Source organism: Rhinolophus ferrumequinum, chromosome 4 (assembly GCF_004115265.2).
Source record: "Rhinolophus ferrumequinum isolate MPI-CBG mRhiFer1 chromosome 4, mRhiFer1_v1.p, whole genome shotgun sequence".
Taxonomy (NCBI): Eukaryota; Metazoa; Chordata; class Mammalia; order Chiroptera; family Rhinolophidae; genus Rhinolophus; species Rhinolophus ferrumequinum.
The window spans coordinates 78,132,518-78,148,672 of NC_046287.1; the positions used below are offsets into that span (position 1 = coordinate 78,132,518).

General features: G+C 42.7%; 1 protein-coding gene across 2 annotated transcripts in view; it reads right to left on the bottom strand.

Moving 5' to 3' along the window:
• Positions 1-248: 248 nt before the first annotated feature.
• WWC2 (WW and C2 domain containing 2) overlaps positions 249-16,155 on the bottom strand; it is a 168,030-nt gene continuing 152,123 nt past the window's right edge. For both annotated transcript variants that reach the window (XM_033104491.1, XM_033104492.1), the window contains 2 exons: positions 4,771-4,898; positions 249-1,090 (listed from right to left, as the gene is read on the bottom strand). In XM_033104491.1, coding sequence (XP_032960382.1) covers positions 1,024-1,090; positions 4,771-4,898 — 195 coding nt within the window. In that variant the 3' untranslated portion in view covers positions 249-1,023. The remainder of the gene's footprint in view (positions 1,091-4,770; positions 4,899-16,155) is intronic.

The following is a 16,155-nucleotide window of genomic DNA, read 5'->3' on the forward strand; positions in this document are numbered from 1 at the left end:
TTGCTAGTAAATGTTAGAAATCTGTTAAATAAAGGATTAAAAAAAATTTTTTTTGGCAACTTTGATTCAGTCAAGAGGCCCTTCCTCTGTTCCTGGTTTCACCAAATGACTGCTGATGTATTTCCCTCCATGTCATCAGAATATCTGTCCTTAGACGAGGGGCCAACACGTTCTTCTACTTGACGCCACCCTCATACCTAGGACAAAACATTGTGTGTGGTGCAAGCCAGGAACTCACATTTGAACACTCACCCTAAGTCAGAAGCAGCAGCTGCTCACTGCTCAATGCTTCAGTGCACTGTAGGGTAAGTGGCTTTCTCCTTTCATCTCCCTACCCTTGTCATAAATACAAAATCTTTAGCCAGCCAGGAGGCCTGCCCCTGTGCATTCTTATGTTGTGGAACTCAGCATTTCGTTTTTGTTTTCTTTAGACAAACAGAAACGGACAAAAAGGAAACTGTTTTAAGGAAACAAAATGTTCCAACGTAGGTGACAGAAATGAATACAGCACCTGTTTCAGGTGCACTTGGAACTGCACTGAAGCTTACGCTCATGATCAAATTCAAACGGAAAGAGCTGCTCTCTAGTACAAAAATGTCACATGGCGCTGTTGCCGCTTCACAGTCTCCTCACAAGAAAACAAAGGAAAAGCAAAAACCACCTTCTGCTCAACCGCGTTGTCTGTCAACAGTCAGTTCAATAGGATATACACTGGGTACTGCCTCGATTCCATTTTTACAAAACAAAGCCCACTGGCAGTACACATGCACTTACACATTCGTGTACCAGGTCATTCCATTTTGGTTATCTGATTTTTTTGCTTTTTTAAACTTATAAGAATTACATTCAAGGTACTTTAGAAATTAACATGGTGAAAATCTGATGTGAAGTAAAAGCTCTTTAAGAGTTGATAGTTATAGTACAACCTCGCCGCCCCCCGCCCCCCGCAAAAGCCCCAATGTTCAGTCTTTTGCTCTCCCCTCAGAAATGAACAGGTGAAAAATCATTTCTTCAGCAATGTAATCACACGTCATCGGCTGGCAGGGACGGGATGCTTATCTTCGCTCTGGTGAAGTAGGCGATCTTCTCCCTAGAGGCGGGGTGAGGAATAAACCCACTTGAATGCAATGCTGAAAACACCCTGTGACCATTAGAAATAGTCCCAAGACTATTTCCAGGAGTCTCCACAAGGCCGGACAGGAGCTCTTTTCCTGAGGTAAACTCCACGTAAAATCAAGACGGTCTCTGCCCTTTACGTCAGGATGAAAAGCAGAACAGTAGCTCTGGCTCCGGTACATCACCTACAGACCAAGACAGTCTGCTCCCTTCCGGGATTTCCAATGTAAGCCAGTTTTTAAACCATTGGGGGGTCAGCACAGGTATGAGTGTTTCTAAACCAGGTAGAAGAGAATTCAAGAGGGCCGAAATCCTAGGAAACTTCTCAGGAACCTCACAGAAAATTACACGATCCCGGGAAAATTCTTTAAAATTAGGATTATACAACTTGATGAGCGATACCATGACCCCAACGAAGGGACTAGGAACTTGACTGTCATAAAGGTCAATCTGTCCTGCATCCCGAAGCAGGGATAAGCAGAAACAACCTGAAAGGGAGAAGCTGAGAAAGAAAGGGGCTGAATGGTTTTCAGAGGTTAGGAGAGTGTTAAAGAAAAATAAGGATTTAGGATTGCATAGTGTGGAGACAGAGTCCCAGAGAGCAGTTGCCAGGCTCTCGGCCTCATGTGCAAAGGTGCTGGCTCGAGTAGTAAATGGCCATCAGCTGTGACTAGTTGGCCGTCAGCTGTGACTAGTTGGCCATTAGCCACTAAGATAACTGCCGTAGCTCCGCTAGCAAGCGTGGATTGCGGCTAGCAAGTACGGTTAGCAAGTGGATTGTGGATTGCGGATCGTGTGGATCCTACTTCCTGTGTCTCGCCTGGCCACCAGCGAGACTGGGGTGCAGGAAGACCCCTCGTTGAGGTACTGGCGGATGTTTGCTTTTGTGTCTCAACCAGCCACCAGCGAGAATACAGTGGTAGGACTCCCCTATCTATGGCTCCGTTGCTGTTCCTTTTTGGCCTCGCCATGTCCTGCGTTCTGGTGCGGGGAGCGGGAGCTGGGACCCTGCGTGACATGCAGTTACCAAAGACAAAAGCAATATGTCTGTTTTTTCTACAAAACCTTCACCCGGTACATACTCTCCCATCAACAGGTTTACTGAGGGTGTGTTGTGTACGCAGGTCACGTTGGCCGCTGTGAAGAATGAGGCACCAGCCCTCCTCTGAGAAAAACTAACAGTCTAGATGGGGGAGGAAGTGTGGGGTTAGAAGCCAGCACTGGAGTGGAAAAGAATAAGGAAAAGAGAGAGGAGAGTGGAAAAAAATTACAGAAATTGAAATCAGAGTTATTTTTGTGGTATAGTGTCCTGTTGATTTGTTCGATTCCAGAACAGACAAAAATCATTTAAAAAGACAAGTGAACGTGGTCATGACATCACTGAAGGCTACAAGGCAGAACTGAAAACTGGGGACTCCCACTCGAACACTTCCTGCAAGTGGGTTTCTTTGGCTACCATGGTGTTTTTTAAATGCCTGAATTATTGCCAGTATCCACATGTGAGATATTTCACATAAAATCCCTGATTTCTAATTTCCCTTGACAAATCTGAAGACCAGGGAACACAGGGCTCTTGGTTCCAGGTGAAACATGCGGCCGGGGCAGAGGAGCCTGTGCTTTGGGCAGAGCACCCCAGCCCCACCGCTCACCACTCTCTCACCGCCCCAGGCCTGGTGACGGAGACCGGGTGCCTCCCTCCCTCCAGTACAGTCTGTCTTATCTGGTCCATCTCACTCATTTTCATCACCTGCCCGGTGACATAAATGCGTTTGTACGTTAAGGGACACAGGAGTGTTTATAAATCTCTATTTTGGGTTTTAGCAGCAGCTGAGGGTTGGATGAGTCCCATGCTGCATGATGATGCCTACCTCAAAGAGACCATGAAGATTCCTCTCACCACCCCGAGTTCTAAAAACCCAAAGAGCAGCATTCTCTAAAAGTTAAAAGAGTGATTCGGCAGCAGCATGGCGGCAGGATGAACTTGACTCTTTATACTATAAACGGTCATATTAAAACAAAAGTCTGAAGCCCTTGACGCCTCAGCTTCCTTTCCCTCCACTCTGGGCTCATCCATCCTTCAGTCAACACTGATCTCCACCTCCATCCTCTGGCTTCCCTCTGCCACCTGGCACCCAGTCCCGTCCCCTCCCCACTACGCTTGCCCCACCTGGCATCTTAATGTGTGTCTCCACAGGTCTCCTCCTTCAGCCTAACAGCTTTCTACAGACTCCTCTATACAACACACACACGCACCCAAATCAATAAAACCTTTTCTGTGGTCCTTCTCTCACCTGCACGGTCACCAGTGGCCTCCTGATCACCAACGTGGGGGGGAGGGGAGGTGGGGGCATATTTTTCAATTCACTCCTTTCTTGTGTTTGACAGTATCAATAACCTCCCCTCCCTCCAGCCCCAGAACTACGCTCTCCTGTTCTCCTTTGACCTCGGACCTCTCCTTCTCACATCTTTCTGGCTGTGAGCGAGCCGCTCCATGGTTGGCATCCACCCAACCTTCTCTCCTGGCCACCTTTTCACATTTTCTGGGATGTCTGACCCATTTCCCTTGATGGAACTGCTGCATGGAGGACCCCCATTTTTTTCAATCTCCTCTCCTGACCCTTAATCCTGGCTTTGGATTTTTATTTCTACTTGACAGTCACCTGGGCTGTCCTACCGAATCGTTAGTCTGCCAGGCCCCAAAGCACGACTCACTGCCCTCACCACAATCCTGCGGCCCCCTCCAGCGTCCTCAGTCCCCACGGCGCACCTGGACGCAGCGCTCCGCCCGCTCCCGCGCCCCTCCGCCCGCGCCCCTCCGCCCGCGCCCCTCCGCCCGCGCCCCTCCCGTCACACTCCCATCACCTGACTGGCCTCCCCCTTTTCAGCTGCCTCCTTGGCCCACTCTCCAGGATGCCTCTAAGGTCGGCCCCACATAAAACCTATCCCTTTCCCGTGCTTTTGTGCCTGGAGACCACAGCTGGCTCCCTCACCATCTATTCTCCTAGGCCGTGCAGGCTCCGCCGCTGGCACTCCCGCGCGCACATGGAGCTTGGCCTGCCCACCAAGGCTCTGTGCCTGTCCACACTGGTCCCTCCGCCTTGAGGCCCTTCTCATCCTACCCCTAGGGTGCCTGAAAAATTCGTGCCCATCCCTCCCGCCATGGTTCAAACACTGCCTGTCTTACAACCTCCGGCTAGCTTCTGCTAGACTTGGGCCTTCGGTGGGCCCTTCCCTCGCGGCACTGCGACGGCCTGCTTCCCTGCCACTTCCCCGCGCCGCAGGGCCCTGCACGGCGCGCGGCTTATGGGGGCGCCCAAGGAATGTCCCTGGAATGAGTGAGCAAAACTCCGAGATGTATGTCTTTTCTGTACCTTTTTGTATGCTGCATCAAGATGTGTCAGTGAGATGTGCTAAATGCTTCTGAGAGCTGGGGACCCTCTGGGTTCCTTGGGAGCCAGGCTTTAATTGAGTCAGGACTGCTGCCAGTGGAGTTTGTACCCTCAGGAGGGAGCCAATGGAAACTTATACGTCCACTCTGGGAGACAGGATTTGACGTCTCACATCCTGATACTAACTTCCAGCACTCTGAGGTGAACCCCTACGTAATTCAGACCACATGCGGACACCCCCAGTGTCCCAGGCAGGGCCGTTTACCTGAAGGACTGCACCTGCCGGGGCACCTTCCGGCTCTGTTCCCGGAGCCGACACACGTCCTTGGAGACCTGCCTCATCAATTTCTCGGCATTCAAACCTTGCTTCTGCTCTTCTTTTGACTGTTCGGCCTGGCAAAGGAAATAAAAACACAAAAACCCCATATAAGGCTAAGTATTATGGAAATCCTCAAAGACATGCTATAAGGCTTGAAAGATTGCGAACTAAAGCCAGGAGGGAAGTTTAGGCAGCTCATGAGGTGGATGTCTTTTCTCACCATCAGGGGACAACACTCATGGGTTCAACTCATGCTTAGGTGAGACAGTCATTGATTTGGGGAGAGTTTATTGCATTTAAAAAATCTCATTACACAGGTAATACGTGATCAGTTTATTACATCTGGAAAACCTAAGAATCCTCAAAAGGGAAACTAAACACTACTTACGGCAGGCACTGTGTGCAAGAAATATATACTGTTAACATTTTGGCGAATATTCTTTCAACCTCTTATTCATCCGTTCAGCACTTTTTTTGGATCTATTTTAGCCATTTAAAAACTGTTGAAGTAGAATTTATATACCAAAAATGTACACATAAATTGTAGCTCACAAAACTTGTACAAATCGAACACACCCATGTACCCAGCACCAGATGAAGAAACAGACATTCCCAGTTCCCAGAGAACTTCTTTGTCCTCTTCCAGCAACCAGCCTCAAGGTTACCAGCATCTGACTTCTAACAGCATAGGTCACTTTTGCCTATTTTGTTTATATAAATGCAATAGTACAGCAGGTGTTCTTTAGGGTCTAACTTCTCTTGCTCAGTATTATGCGTACGAGATCATACATACTATTGCATGTGTTTGTAACCTGTTTTACTCACTGCTGTATAATATTCCATGGTGTGACGTTACCACAATTTTGCACGAACACATTTTAAAAATAAAAATGGAATAATAAATATTATATTAAAAGTTCCCTTTTCATTCATTCATTTATCCAATCCACAAACATTTATTGATTTCCTTCTAAAGAAAGGAGGTATAAGTTAGTGAAAAGCACAAACTCTGGAGCCTGATTGCCTGGATTCAAATCCCATCTCTGACATTCACTAGTGACGTGAATTTGGGCAAATTGCTTGACCTTCCTGTGCCATAGTTTCCTCATCTGTAAACTGGGAGTAACTACTTACTTCAAAGGGTTGTTGTAAAGTTTAAATGAGTTAATATATGTAAAGTACTTAGAGCCCATAAAATCTACTATTTCAGTGTTTAGCTATTACTGTTTTTTTTTTTTTTTAAACTACCAGGCACCTTACTAGGACCTAGGGATATAGCTATGAACAAGACAGTAAATGTACCAAAAAGACCCTGAGACACGGATTTTAATAACCCAAGTCACAGACCGTCTCGGCAGGGATAAAATTGGTGGTGGTTTCTGTTACTTAGGAGTAAGGGGAGCAGGGTATGAGTTATAGCACCTGGCAGCCTCCCAGGGCACTGCTTGGGTAGCTAAGTTTCCCCAACATCCCTGGAGAGAATTAGGAGGGAAAGTGGGGAGGAAAGTTCCCTGTATCAGCACCATTTTGCTCAGAATTCATTTTCTTAAAGCAGCTTTCCAAATAAATGCCAAAGCCAACTCACGTATTTGTAAGGTCTCACAGTCCCCAAAACACAAAGTAAATTAAATTAGATTTTTATTTCTGTCAGATGGGGATGCCTGCTTTTAAGACGAAAAGACTGCTTTTAGGTGACACCACTTCCCTTCGTTGAGTGCATACGTTTATAGTCTTCAGTCTCCACTTCACAGAAAGCTAAATCCCCTACAACGCGGGATCCCTTGAACTTTGCTAATGATAATCGAGTGCAGTGACCTCTGATTTTTTTCACCACAAAGGATCTCTTTTCTAGATATTTTTTACTGCCTCCCTTCCCTCTCCCTGTTTTGAAAGGTTTTCTTTAGAAAACTGGTCTATATTTGTTAAGTAACAATTCTCTCTCGAATATTTTGTAATTGATGAGATAGGTTAGCTGTCACTGGGAACTTCTGAATTTATGTAATTCAAGTTCAAAGCGGACAAATGTGATACTTTTACTTCCTTTGTGAAGCCTTATCTTTAGTAAATGGATGATTTTTCATTAGGTCCCAGGTAAAAAACTACTGACTTCGTAAACACAAAGAAATGACTGCTACCATGACATGATATGTCAAATGAGTAAATCAGTAAGTATATTAGAAGTACTGCTGCTATTCTAATTCTTGGTAAATTATGACTAAACCAATCTTACACTGGCTGTCTACTTATTGACTTGAACAACACATAGTTCAGAAAAAGCCAGAGAAGGTAGGTACACGCTAATATACTTAGGTACGAAAATCTGACCCAGCGTCCCCCCAAAAATGTATTTTCTCAGATCAGAAATACAACAGGCCCCCAGGATCCTGCTCAGTCTTTTGCCACTTTCCATGTGAACGAGATTGTGCTGCTTTATTTTATCCCCTTTAGATCACTATTAAGACAGGCCCTCTAAGTAGCCTAATGGCTGATGATATTTTCAACTACCAGCATTTTTGTGGTGATTGCAAAATCACTTTGAAACTTGGCTTTGTTTTGTGTAAAACAAGCCTGACAGTGGAACACACAGAGATACCCCTTTTCCTACGGAATAAAAACATGCTTCACTGAAGACTCCATTTGTCTCTATGTTTACATATTTATATTTGTACCTATATCTGTATCTTTCTTCCAAAAATCTGGGTGACAAAATAGATCATCAAATTTTTGTCAGCTGTTAATAATCAGTAGGAGCCAACTTTGCGGGCAGTTAAATCAGTGTTGACGACTTCACTGCAATCATTAAGATTTATTTTGTTGAATGAGGTGTATTACTATCTTTGACATGTAATTTTCTTAGCAGATTCTAACTTTTAAAAGGGTTAACATCTGTCATTATTAGAAGCTTTTCTGAACTCTGGGAAACAGTCTGAGGAAGAAATAGAAATTTCTGCTTTGTAAGCAACATGAGGCTCCTTGGGGAAAAGGCACACCTGTCCCCTTCCTGCCCAGCAAGTCACGACGAGCTGCCTGATTCACAAGGGTCGGAAGACACTTTCTATGGCCCCGATTCAGAGGAGTGTGATTAACCTTCAGTTTAAGCGCTGGGAGCCTGACCTGCAGAAAGGTGCAGTGATTTACTTCCAGGCACATTAAGAAGCCTAACGGAATAAGGAGTACAACCCAGTCTTAATTTACAGTCCTCCATTTCCTGTTGTGCTTCCTCGGGGGGTTGTACAATACACCAGGACACTAAGTCTGATTCAGTTTTTATTCCGAGCTACAAACCAATCTTTCAACCACCAAGGAGGAAGGTTATGGAGTATGACCCGGAGGCCTGCCAGCTTCCCTGACCAGGGAGGCAAATCCAGGATGTGCTTCTGGCTTCAATTAACTGCTTTTCTGGGAGCTGTATTTTTTATGGCAATTGGCAGGCTCTTTGCTCATCGTTAGGCATTTTATGAGCACCCTGCCGAAAATCTCACAAATCCCCAACACTACAGGGACATGAAAGGGCAGCGTGTGAGTATGTGTTGGTGTGTCCACATGTACTCATATATAAAGAAGAGCATGTGGAAATGAAGAGCAAGCAGGAGAGATAAGTCAATGGTTATTACCAACCTCTGTGGCCATAATGAAAGGTACGCAATTGAAGTAGTCTGTATTTTCACAGAGCTGGCTATTACAAACTTCAGTGGTGACAAAGAAAAGTACATAACTCAAACAGTCTATGTATACAGAGTTGGTAAAAATAAAGATAAAAACATCTGTACTCAGGGAATAAGATTGTTTTTAAAACAGCATAAAGGCACCTTGTTTTGTGAGCTTTTTCTTCACTGCTGCTTCATACAACAACGGCCAGTAGGCAGAAGGAGACAAAGATGGAGGGGCAGCAGGCTTGGTGGTTTCCCACAGTTCAATAAAGATCTGCTCTACGTGACCTGCGTAAGACTGAACTGTGAACATCTTTATATGGGGAAGCTTCCAGGAATCACATCTTATCTTGGACTTTAGAGTTATCCATGTACCCTAAAGGTTTGGTTCTTTTACGCCATGAAATGGTTCTTCCACACATTTCCCTGAATCTTCGCTTGTTATTGAAAGCATATTATATTTGATCATTCTGTGAAAGAGATCACAGAATTTTGCAACTAGAAACGCTCTTTTGTGGCTATCTTAATCCAATTCTCTTATTTTACAGACAAGTATATAAAATCCTATTTGAGCACAGAAAAAACAAAGCAACAGATATGCACACTTTTTCTAGCATTTTATAAGGCTGATCTGTTTTTATTTAATTATTTTTTTGTTTGATGAGAAAGAGGAAGGAGCTGTGCAGGAAAGGAATGGGGGGAGGGTAATGAGAACGCAAAGCTGGCAGATGTCAGAGGTGCTCGCCCTCACCCCAGAAGCACCTGTGGGTTTCTTGGCCTTGCTGTTATCTAGACCCAAAACAAGGATCTCCAGTGTATCCCAGTGACTTTTTCACTGGGTATCATCAGGCTAGCTGGAGAGTTTGGGCCCTGTATTGTGGGGGAAAAAAAACAAACACAAACAAACAACATTTTGTGCATATGAGTTTCAACTCCTCTAACAAAGGAGCTTTACATTGAAGTGCTGATAACACCCCGTATGACGTTCATAGTAACGCTCTAGGAAAATGACAGCAATGGTATGGGGGGGACTGGATACAACTATCTCAGCTCTTAATGGCCCTTATTTCCATATATCTATATCCATGTTTGGTTAGGCTGGCATTTTCTTGGTAACTGGGAAAGGTATATTCTCACTCTGAATCAGACATCTTTAACATGTCAACTCAGATCCTCTTGACCTTCCTGTTTCCTTGTGGTCACCGTCTCTGGGGGGTCCGGAGGGGGCGTCTAGTGGACTCCATGAAGGCACACTAGAGTCCCCTCATTCCTGCCGGAGCCTCCGGCCCCTGCCATAGGTTTTCCTGTTGAAGCCGAAATATGCTACGAGATTGCTTGGCACCCACACATGCACATGGCCAGAACACTTCTCCTTCCCCTTCTCTGCGGGACAGCTGTGAGGCACAGCCCCTCGTGGCCGGTCCTTTGGACGCCAGCAAGCAGCACACAGTGGCCACCTCCTTCCTCGCCTCCCCTCTGCGCCCTGGGGCTGCTCCCCCTTCATGAAACCGTGGAACAGTCACAAGAGGAACTCCCTGAGCTCTTCTTCTCTCCCAGAATCTTGATGTGCGAACTGATTATGAAACCAACTCAGTGCTGGTTCATCAGCTAATACAGATCAGAAACCCTCTATTAAGACAGAATTAAATTTCTAAACAAAATCATCGGCAAGGTGTGTAAGGGTGATTACGTCAGCAGCGGACACTTATGAGGCTAGACTTGCGCCTAAATAGGTGCCATTTAATGAGTGAACAACTGCAAGTTACTATAAAAACAAAGCACTATTTGACAAAGAAAGAATTCTACAGTGTCACTCTTCTCCAGCACTTCCAAAGCTGGAACAAGATCAGCTTACAGCCTGCATCGGGCACGACTCAGGAGACTGCGGCCCTGGAACCTCTGCATCCTTGATGCCAACTGGAAAAGCCCATGAAGCCCGGCGAGCAGTTGTTCCCTCCTCTGACAAGCATCGTTCCTCTGCTGATGGAAGGCCTGCTCTCTGAGCAAAATGCATCCAAAGCGGCATTCAGCTAACTTTACTGGCCAGTGGCACTGGCCTCGTGCAGAAGTGCAGGGGTGTGCTGAGAATTTAAAAAGCAAACCCTCACATACCCACAGCAGCACTTTTATGCAGATGCTGGTTCTGAGGACAGCACAGGAAACGACAGTACCAGGCAGGTATTTTAGCCAGCACCCACTTTTTAGATGGTAACTTGCAATAGGGATAAAAAATATGCTAATAATTAAGAGACAAAATGGGAAAATACCACTCATGTCACACAAATGGCTGCCTGAATGACAGAGATGACAGTTTTCAAAGAGGTCACTGACAAGGGAATTTAGTTCAACTTCATTCATATCATGTCTGGAAAAGCGGTCTGGCATTCCTATGACTATTTCTGTCACTAAGAACAGTATGATAGGTTCGCGTGACAGGTAGGAAAACAAACAAACAAGGGGCAATCAGGGATCTTGGCAGCCTGGGAGGTGTGAACAGGCCGTTTTCTCCTTATCACGGCCATTATTTTCCTAGATCGTGACTGTCAACACCACACGGGATCCTGGGAACAGGACAGCATAAGACTCCTGTTTCAGAACAGAGTGTCAGAGAGTCAGGCTCATGTACAAAACGGCCCCCACAAAACACTAACTGATTTGATCCGATAATATCCCCAGACCATGGTACTCTTGGGACTTGGTCCCAGAGACCCCAAGGCACAGCGTGGACCCAGGGTGCCCACATGGTGGCCGTGTCTAAGCTGGAGGGCAGGGCACAGGCCCTCAGGCACCCAAGCTCTCCTGAGGCCACCAAAAGTGCCCACCAGTCAGTTTTCATCATTCTTTATATGCTGTATTTATCTTTTCACCAGCAAGTCCAAAGGAAATCCTTTATTCTAGTGGCAGGTAGGGGGTAAACAGAACTCAAAACAGGGAACCCCAAGTCTGGTGAGCAAGATCAGCAGGCTTTAATGAGGCAGAGGAGATTTCGCCAAGGTTGGATGGGACATCTATTACCAGGCACTGTAACACGGAAGAAGCAAAAAGACGGCCTCATCACTCCCCTGGGGCATTCACACACTAGGCTGAAGGTGCCCTGGAAGAGGATGTGCATGAAGAGGTTTTTCTTCTTTACAGGGAACACTTCTGTTCAAGTTCCCCCAAGAAACCCCTCTCAGAACTTTCTGCAGCTGAAAACAAACACACATTCTGGACTGGCTCAGTAAAGGACAGATTATTAAAATGAACAGGTGTGCGTCAGACATCAAGTCGATGCAGGTTTCTGAGGCTCTGAGCAATGCATCTAAGTTGGCCCTGAAAATCTATCTCCTGGGCTGTTGGGTTCTACATTCCATCCTGTTTTCATCTACTTGGACTACGGATTTGTTTAATGTAGAAAGAAAACAAGCATCATACTAAAAACCTGCAAACCTCCAATCATTAATCAATACCAGCAAAAAGCTTAGCAGAATTCTATAAGGAAAGATTGAAAAAAATCACTGAGGACAACGGTATATTTATGATACTTTTACCTTTGAAAAGATGCCTTACCCCTTCTGTTTCTTTTAATTAGTATTAGACGTACTGCGTGGATCTTGCCCAAGCTCCTGACTGGATCTTGTGGAATTTGTCTCGCCCTAGGGACATGGAAGAAGCCTCCCACCACATGGTGTTTCCAAAGAGTTCGTCTTTAGAAACTTCAGTGTCTTCCCATCACTTAAGACATCCAAGGCTCTTAACAATTTTGCCCCAATCTACCTTATCTCCAACTAGGTAGGAAACGGAATAGGTGTTGAAGATACAAAAATCAAAACCTGAGATACATTCCATATTTGTACTATGGGTTTTCAACGTTTATTTTTGACATTTAAGTCCTTAATCTACTCAGAGTTGATCTTTGTATATTAGGCAAGGATCCAATGTTATCTTTTTCCACATGGATAATATTTTTTCCAGCTTCACTGATTCAGCAGGCCCTCCTTTAGCCACTGGCTGACATGCTATCTCCATCACAGAACCACGCTCCACATACATGTGTCTGTTTCTGGGCTCCCACTTTCATGCCGATAATCAGTCTCAATTCTTCTGCCAATTCCTTACTGTTTTATCTACCTCACCAGCTTCAGAAATCCCAATTTCTTATAGGGCAAGTCCTCTTCCTTTTTTTTTTTTCTCAGAAGTATCATTTTTTTTTAGCATAATAAAGTGATTTAAAAATTTTTAATTTAATTCTTTTTCAATTGCAGTTGACATTCAATATTAGTTTCAGGTGTACAGCATAGTGATTAGACATTTTTATAACTCATGAAGAGATTTCCCCGATAAGTCTAGTACTCAGCTGGCACCATACATAGTTATTACATTATTATTGACTATGCTGTACTTTACACCCCCTTGACTATTTTGCAGTTGCCAATTTGTACTTTCTAATTCCTTCTCCAGAAGTATTTTGACTATTCTTTGTCCTTTGTTCTTCACTAATTGTATCAATTTCCATGAAGAACCATGTAGGTAGGCATTCTGCTTGGAATTACACTAGCTCCGTGGTACATCTCAGGGAGAATCAAGCATCTCCACAACATTAATTCTTCCTCTATATCGCGGGTTGGCCATCTATCTTTGTCAATAAAGTTTTATTAGAACACATCCAGAGTCATTTCTTTACATCTGGTCTGTGGCTGTTGTTGTGCTACATGGCAGAGTAGTAGTGATGAGAACCTATGGTTCACAAAGCCTAAAATATTTCGTATGTGGCCCTTTATAGGAAAAGTTTGCTCTAGACGAATGTGGTATTTCTCCATGAGTTTAGGTATTTTTACATTTCTCTTCATAAGGTTTTGTAATTTTCCCTATACTGTACTGTGTATTTTTGTTAAATTTAATCCTTGATTCTTGATATTCTTTGATACTGTTGTAAATAACATCTTAATTAAATTTACTAGTTGTTTCTGGTAGGTGAATAGCAATGCAACAGAGTTTTATATGTCATTTTTCTATTTACACATCTTTCTAAACTCTCTTATTTGTAATAACATGGAGTTTTTTTAATGTACATTATCATGTTATTTGCAAATTATTACAGCTTTACTCATATGTTCCTACTTTCCAATCTTTCTGTTTCTACTTTTTTCTTGTTTTACATTGGTTAGAATTCCTAATATAATGTTGAACAAAAGAGTGTTGAATGTTTTGCTTCTGATTTTAAAAAGAACAATTCCAGGGTTTGTCTCTTTAGAACCACATTTGCTTTCAGTTACTCTTCATTGAGTTAAGAAAATTCTCATCTTCTTAACTTACTAAGAGTTTTAAACATGAATGACTGTTGACTTACATCAATATTTTCCTTCATCTATTGAGTTCATCAAATGATTTTTTGCATTAATCTGCTAAAGGAATTAATTATACTAATAGATTTTTCTAATATTAAAAAAATTTTTGCACAATTTAGCGTAGTGAAAATGTAATATCTTCTAAGTATATTATTAGGTTCTACTTACTAATATTTCAGTTAGTATTTTTGCATCTATATTCATAAATGAAATTGGCCTGTGATTTTTCGTTGTTGATAATACTGGTGTCTGGTCTTGGTATTAGGGATGATGGTCACATAGAATGAGTTGTGGAGTGCTCTCTCTTTTTCTAGTGTCTGGAAGAGTTTGTATAAAAGGAAGAGAATCTGTTCTTTGAAAATTTGGTGGAACTTATGTATAAAACACCTTATTTTTTCTGTGTTGATAAATTTTTAATCACTGCTTTCATTTCTTTAAGAGGTATAGGATTTTTTTATCTTTTCTGTCCTTTTCATTAGTTCTAATATGTCACATTTTCCTAGATACTTGTCCAAATTGTGGGCATATGTTTTTGATAGTATTCAAAATATTTTTTTAAATTTCAAATTGACCTGTAGTTCTGTCCTTTACTTTTAATTATAGTTTTCTTTATTTGTCTTTTCTTCATTGATCTTGTCAGAGCTTTGTCAATTTTTTTGAAGTTTGTTTCAAAGAACCAGTTTTTTTGCTTTATTGAGTTTTTCTCTATACAGTGGAGATTAGATAAGAGAGTAAACCACAAAACAAGCAATTTATGCATGAATCTTATCAATGTGATATTAAGTGAAAAAAAGTTCTTATAATTATTGATACCCAGAGATCCAGAATTTCATATTATGACAAACCAGAAACAAAGAAACAACAATAAACCTAAAGATGCAAAGTTCTGCTTATAGCTATAGTTGTAAAACTCCAATCCAGCTTTGAAAGCCTTTGACCCATAAGGGTCAAAAAACTGTAATGCTTCTCCATGCTATTAAATTTGGTCAATGTCAACTAAGAGTTTGAAATTATTGCTAATGTTGAATTGAAAGACTCAAGAGAGTGAAAATGATGATTGTTATTAAGGTTACAAACATAAGAGTAGGTCATTTCAGCTTTTAACTCAATCTCCCATTTTTGCAAAAAGACAGCCATGCTGTGGCACTGCTCGTCTGCAGGCCCGTGGACCTCTAACTGCCTGGAGATGCTCTGGACATTTTCTATTGCAGGGTCCCGTCCCTGCTGGGCCTCTTCACCCCTCACTTGGGATGAAGTTCCACTACCCCTTCACGACCAGTTTAGGTGCCACTTCCTCCATGAAACTGATCTCAGCAGGAAGTGATTTCTCTTGAGGACCTGGTGTATCTTTACCAAACCATAAGCTCTTTAAGGGCACAACAGTGTCTAATTATCCTGGTATTCATTGTAGTGTCAAACATAAGGCCTACAATTCAACTCCCCACTGAATAGACATGTACTGAGGTCCCACTGTGTGCAAAGGTTTCTTTCTATCAGGAGGGATATAATACAGATGTGTAATACGTTTTGTTGCTTCAACTTTCTTTAAAAAAAGTACTGGTATCAGTTTGATCCCTGAAATTCACACGTTAAGTTTCTGAGCTCCATCTGGGATTAGCAGTGCTAATGAGCTAGATGACTCCAAGTTTCCCTGTAGCACCATATACCCCGTGATCAAAAAGAACTGGGCCAAAATGGGAAATTTACATTATGGGCAAGAGTTTCTATTTGTTTAAGGAAGTGTCTAATTTAGGTTAGATTTCCATCCAAAAGGGCTGAAAGAAAACAAAATTTTGTCATTTGTAATATTTCAGCTATGTGGAAAATTCTATTTGGGTATTACATAGGGATGTGAACATATACTCCTATACCAAAATATAAATTCTAATCTTGCGAGAATAAATCAACTTCATAAATACACAGGTTCTTGAGATTTTGCGTCATATTTAGGTGGCAGAATAATAGAGATAGTCCCTTAAAAACACCCTATTTTTTAATCCATGATTTTATCCTATCTTGTATAGTTGTTTGTATGGGGAAAGGCAAGGGAGAATGCCAATATGTGATGTGTGACCTTTCTTGAAGGTAAAACAGAATGTGAAAACTTAGGAGCATTAAAATTAGCAATACATTTATAATTGATGTGGTTAATGAATCTTAAAGACCCACTCATACAAATTTCAAACAAAAGTTATCTTATGTTTAAAGTTATACTGTAATTATTTACACTGTATTTATTAATATTTGCCAAGTCTTATGTTGAGACAAAGAAAAATGCTGAGCAGAAATGAAGACAACCACTGCCCCTTGCTGCCATGTTTCTGTCAGGAGTCCAGTGGCCACTAGAGCTGCAG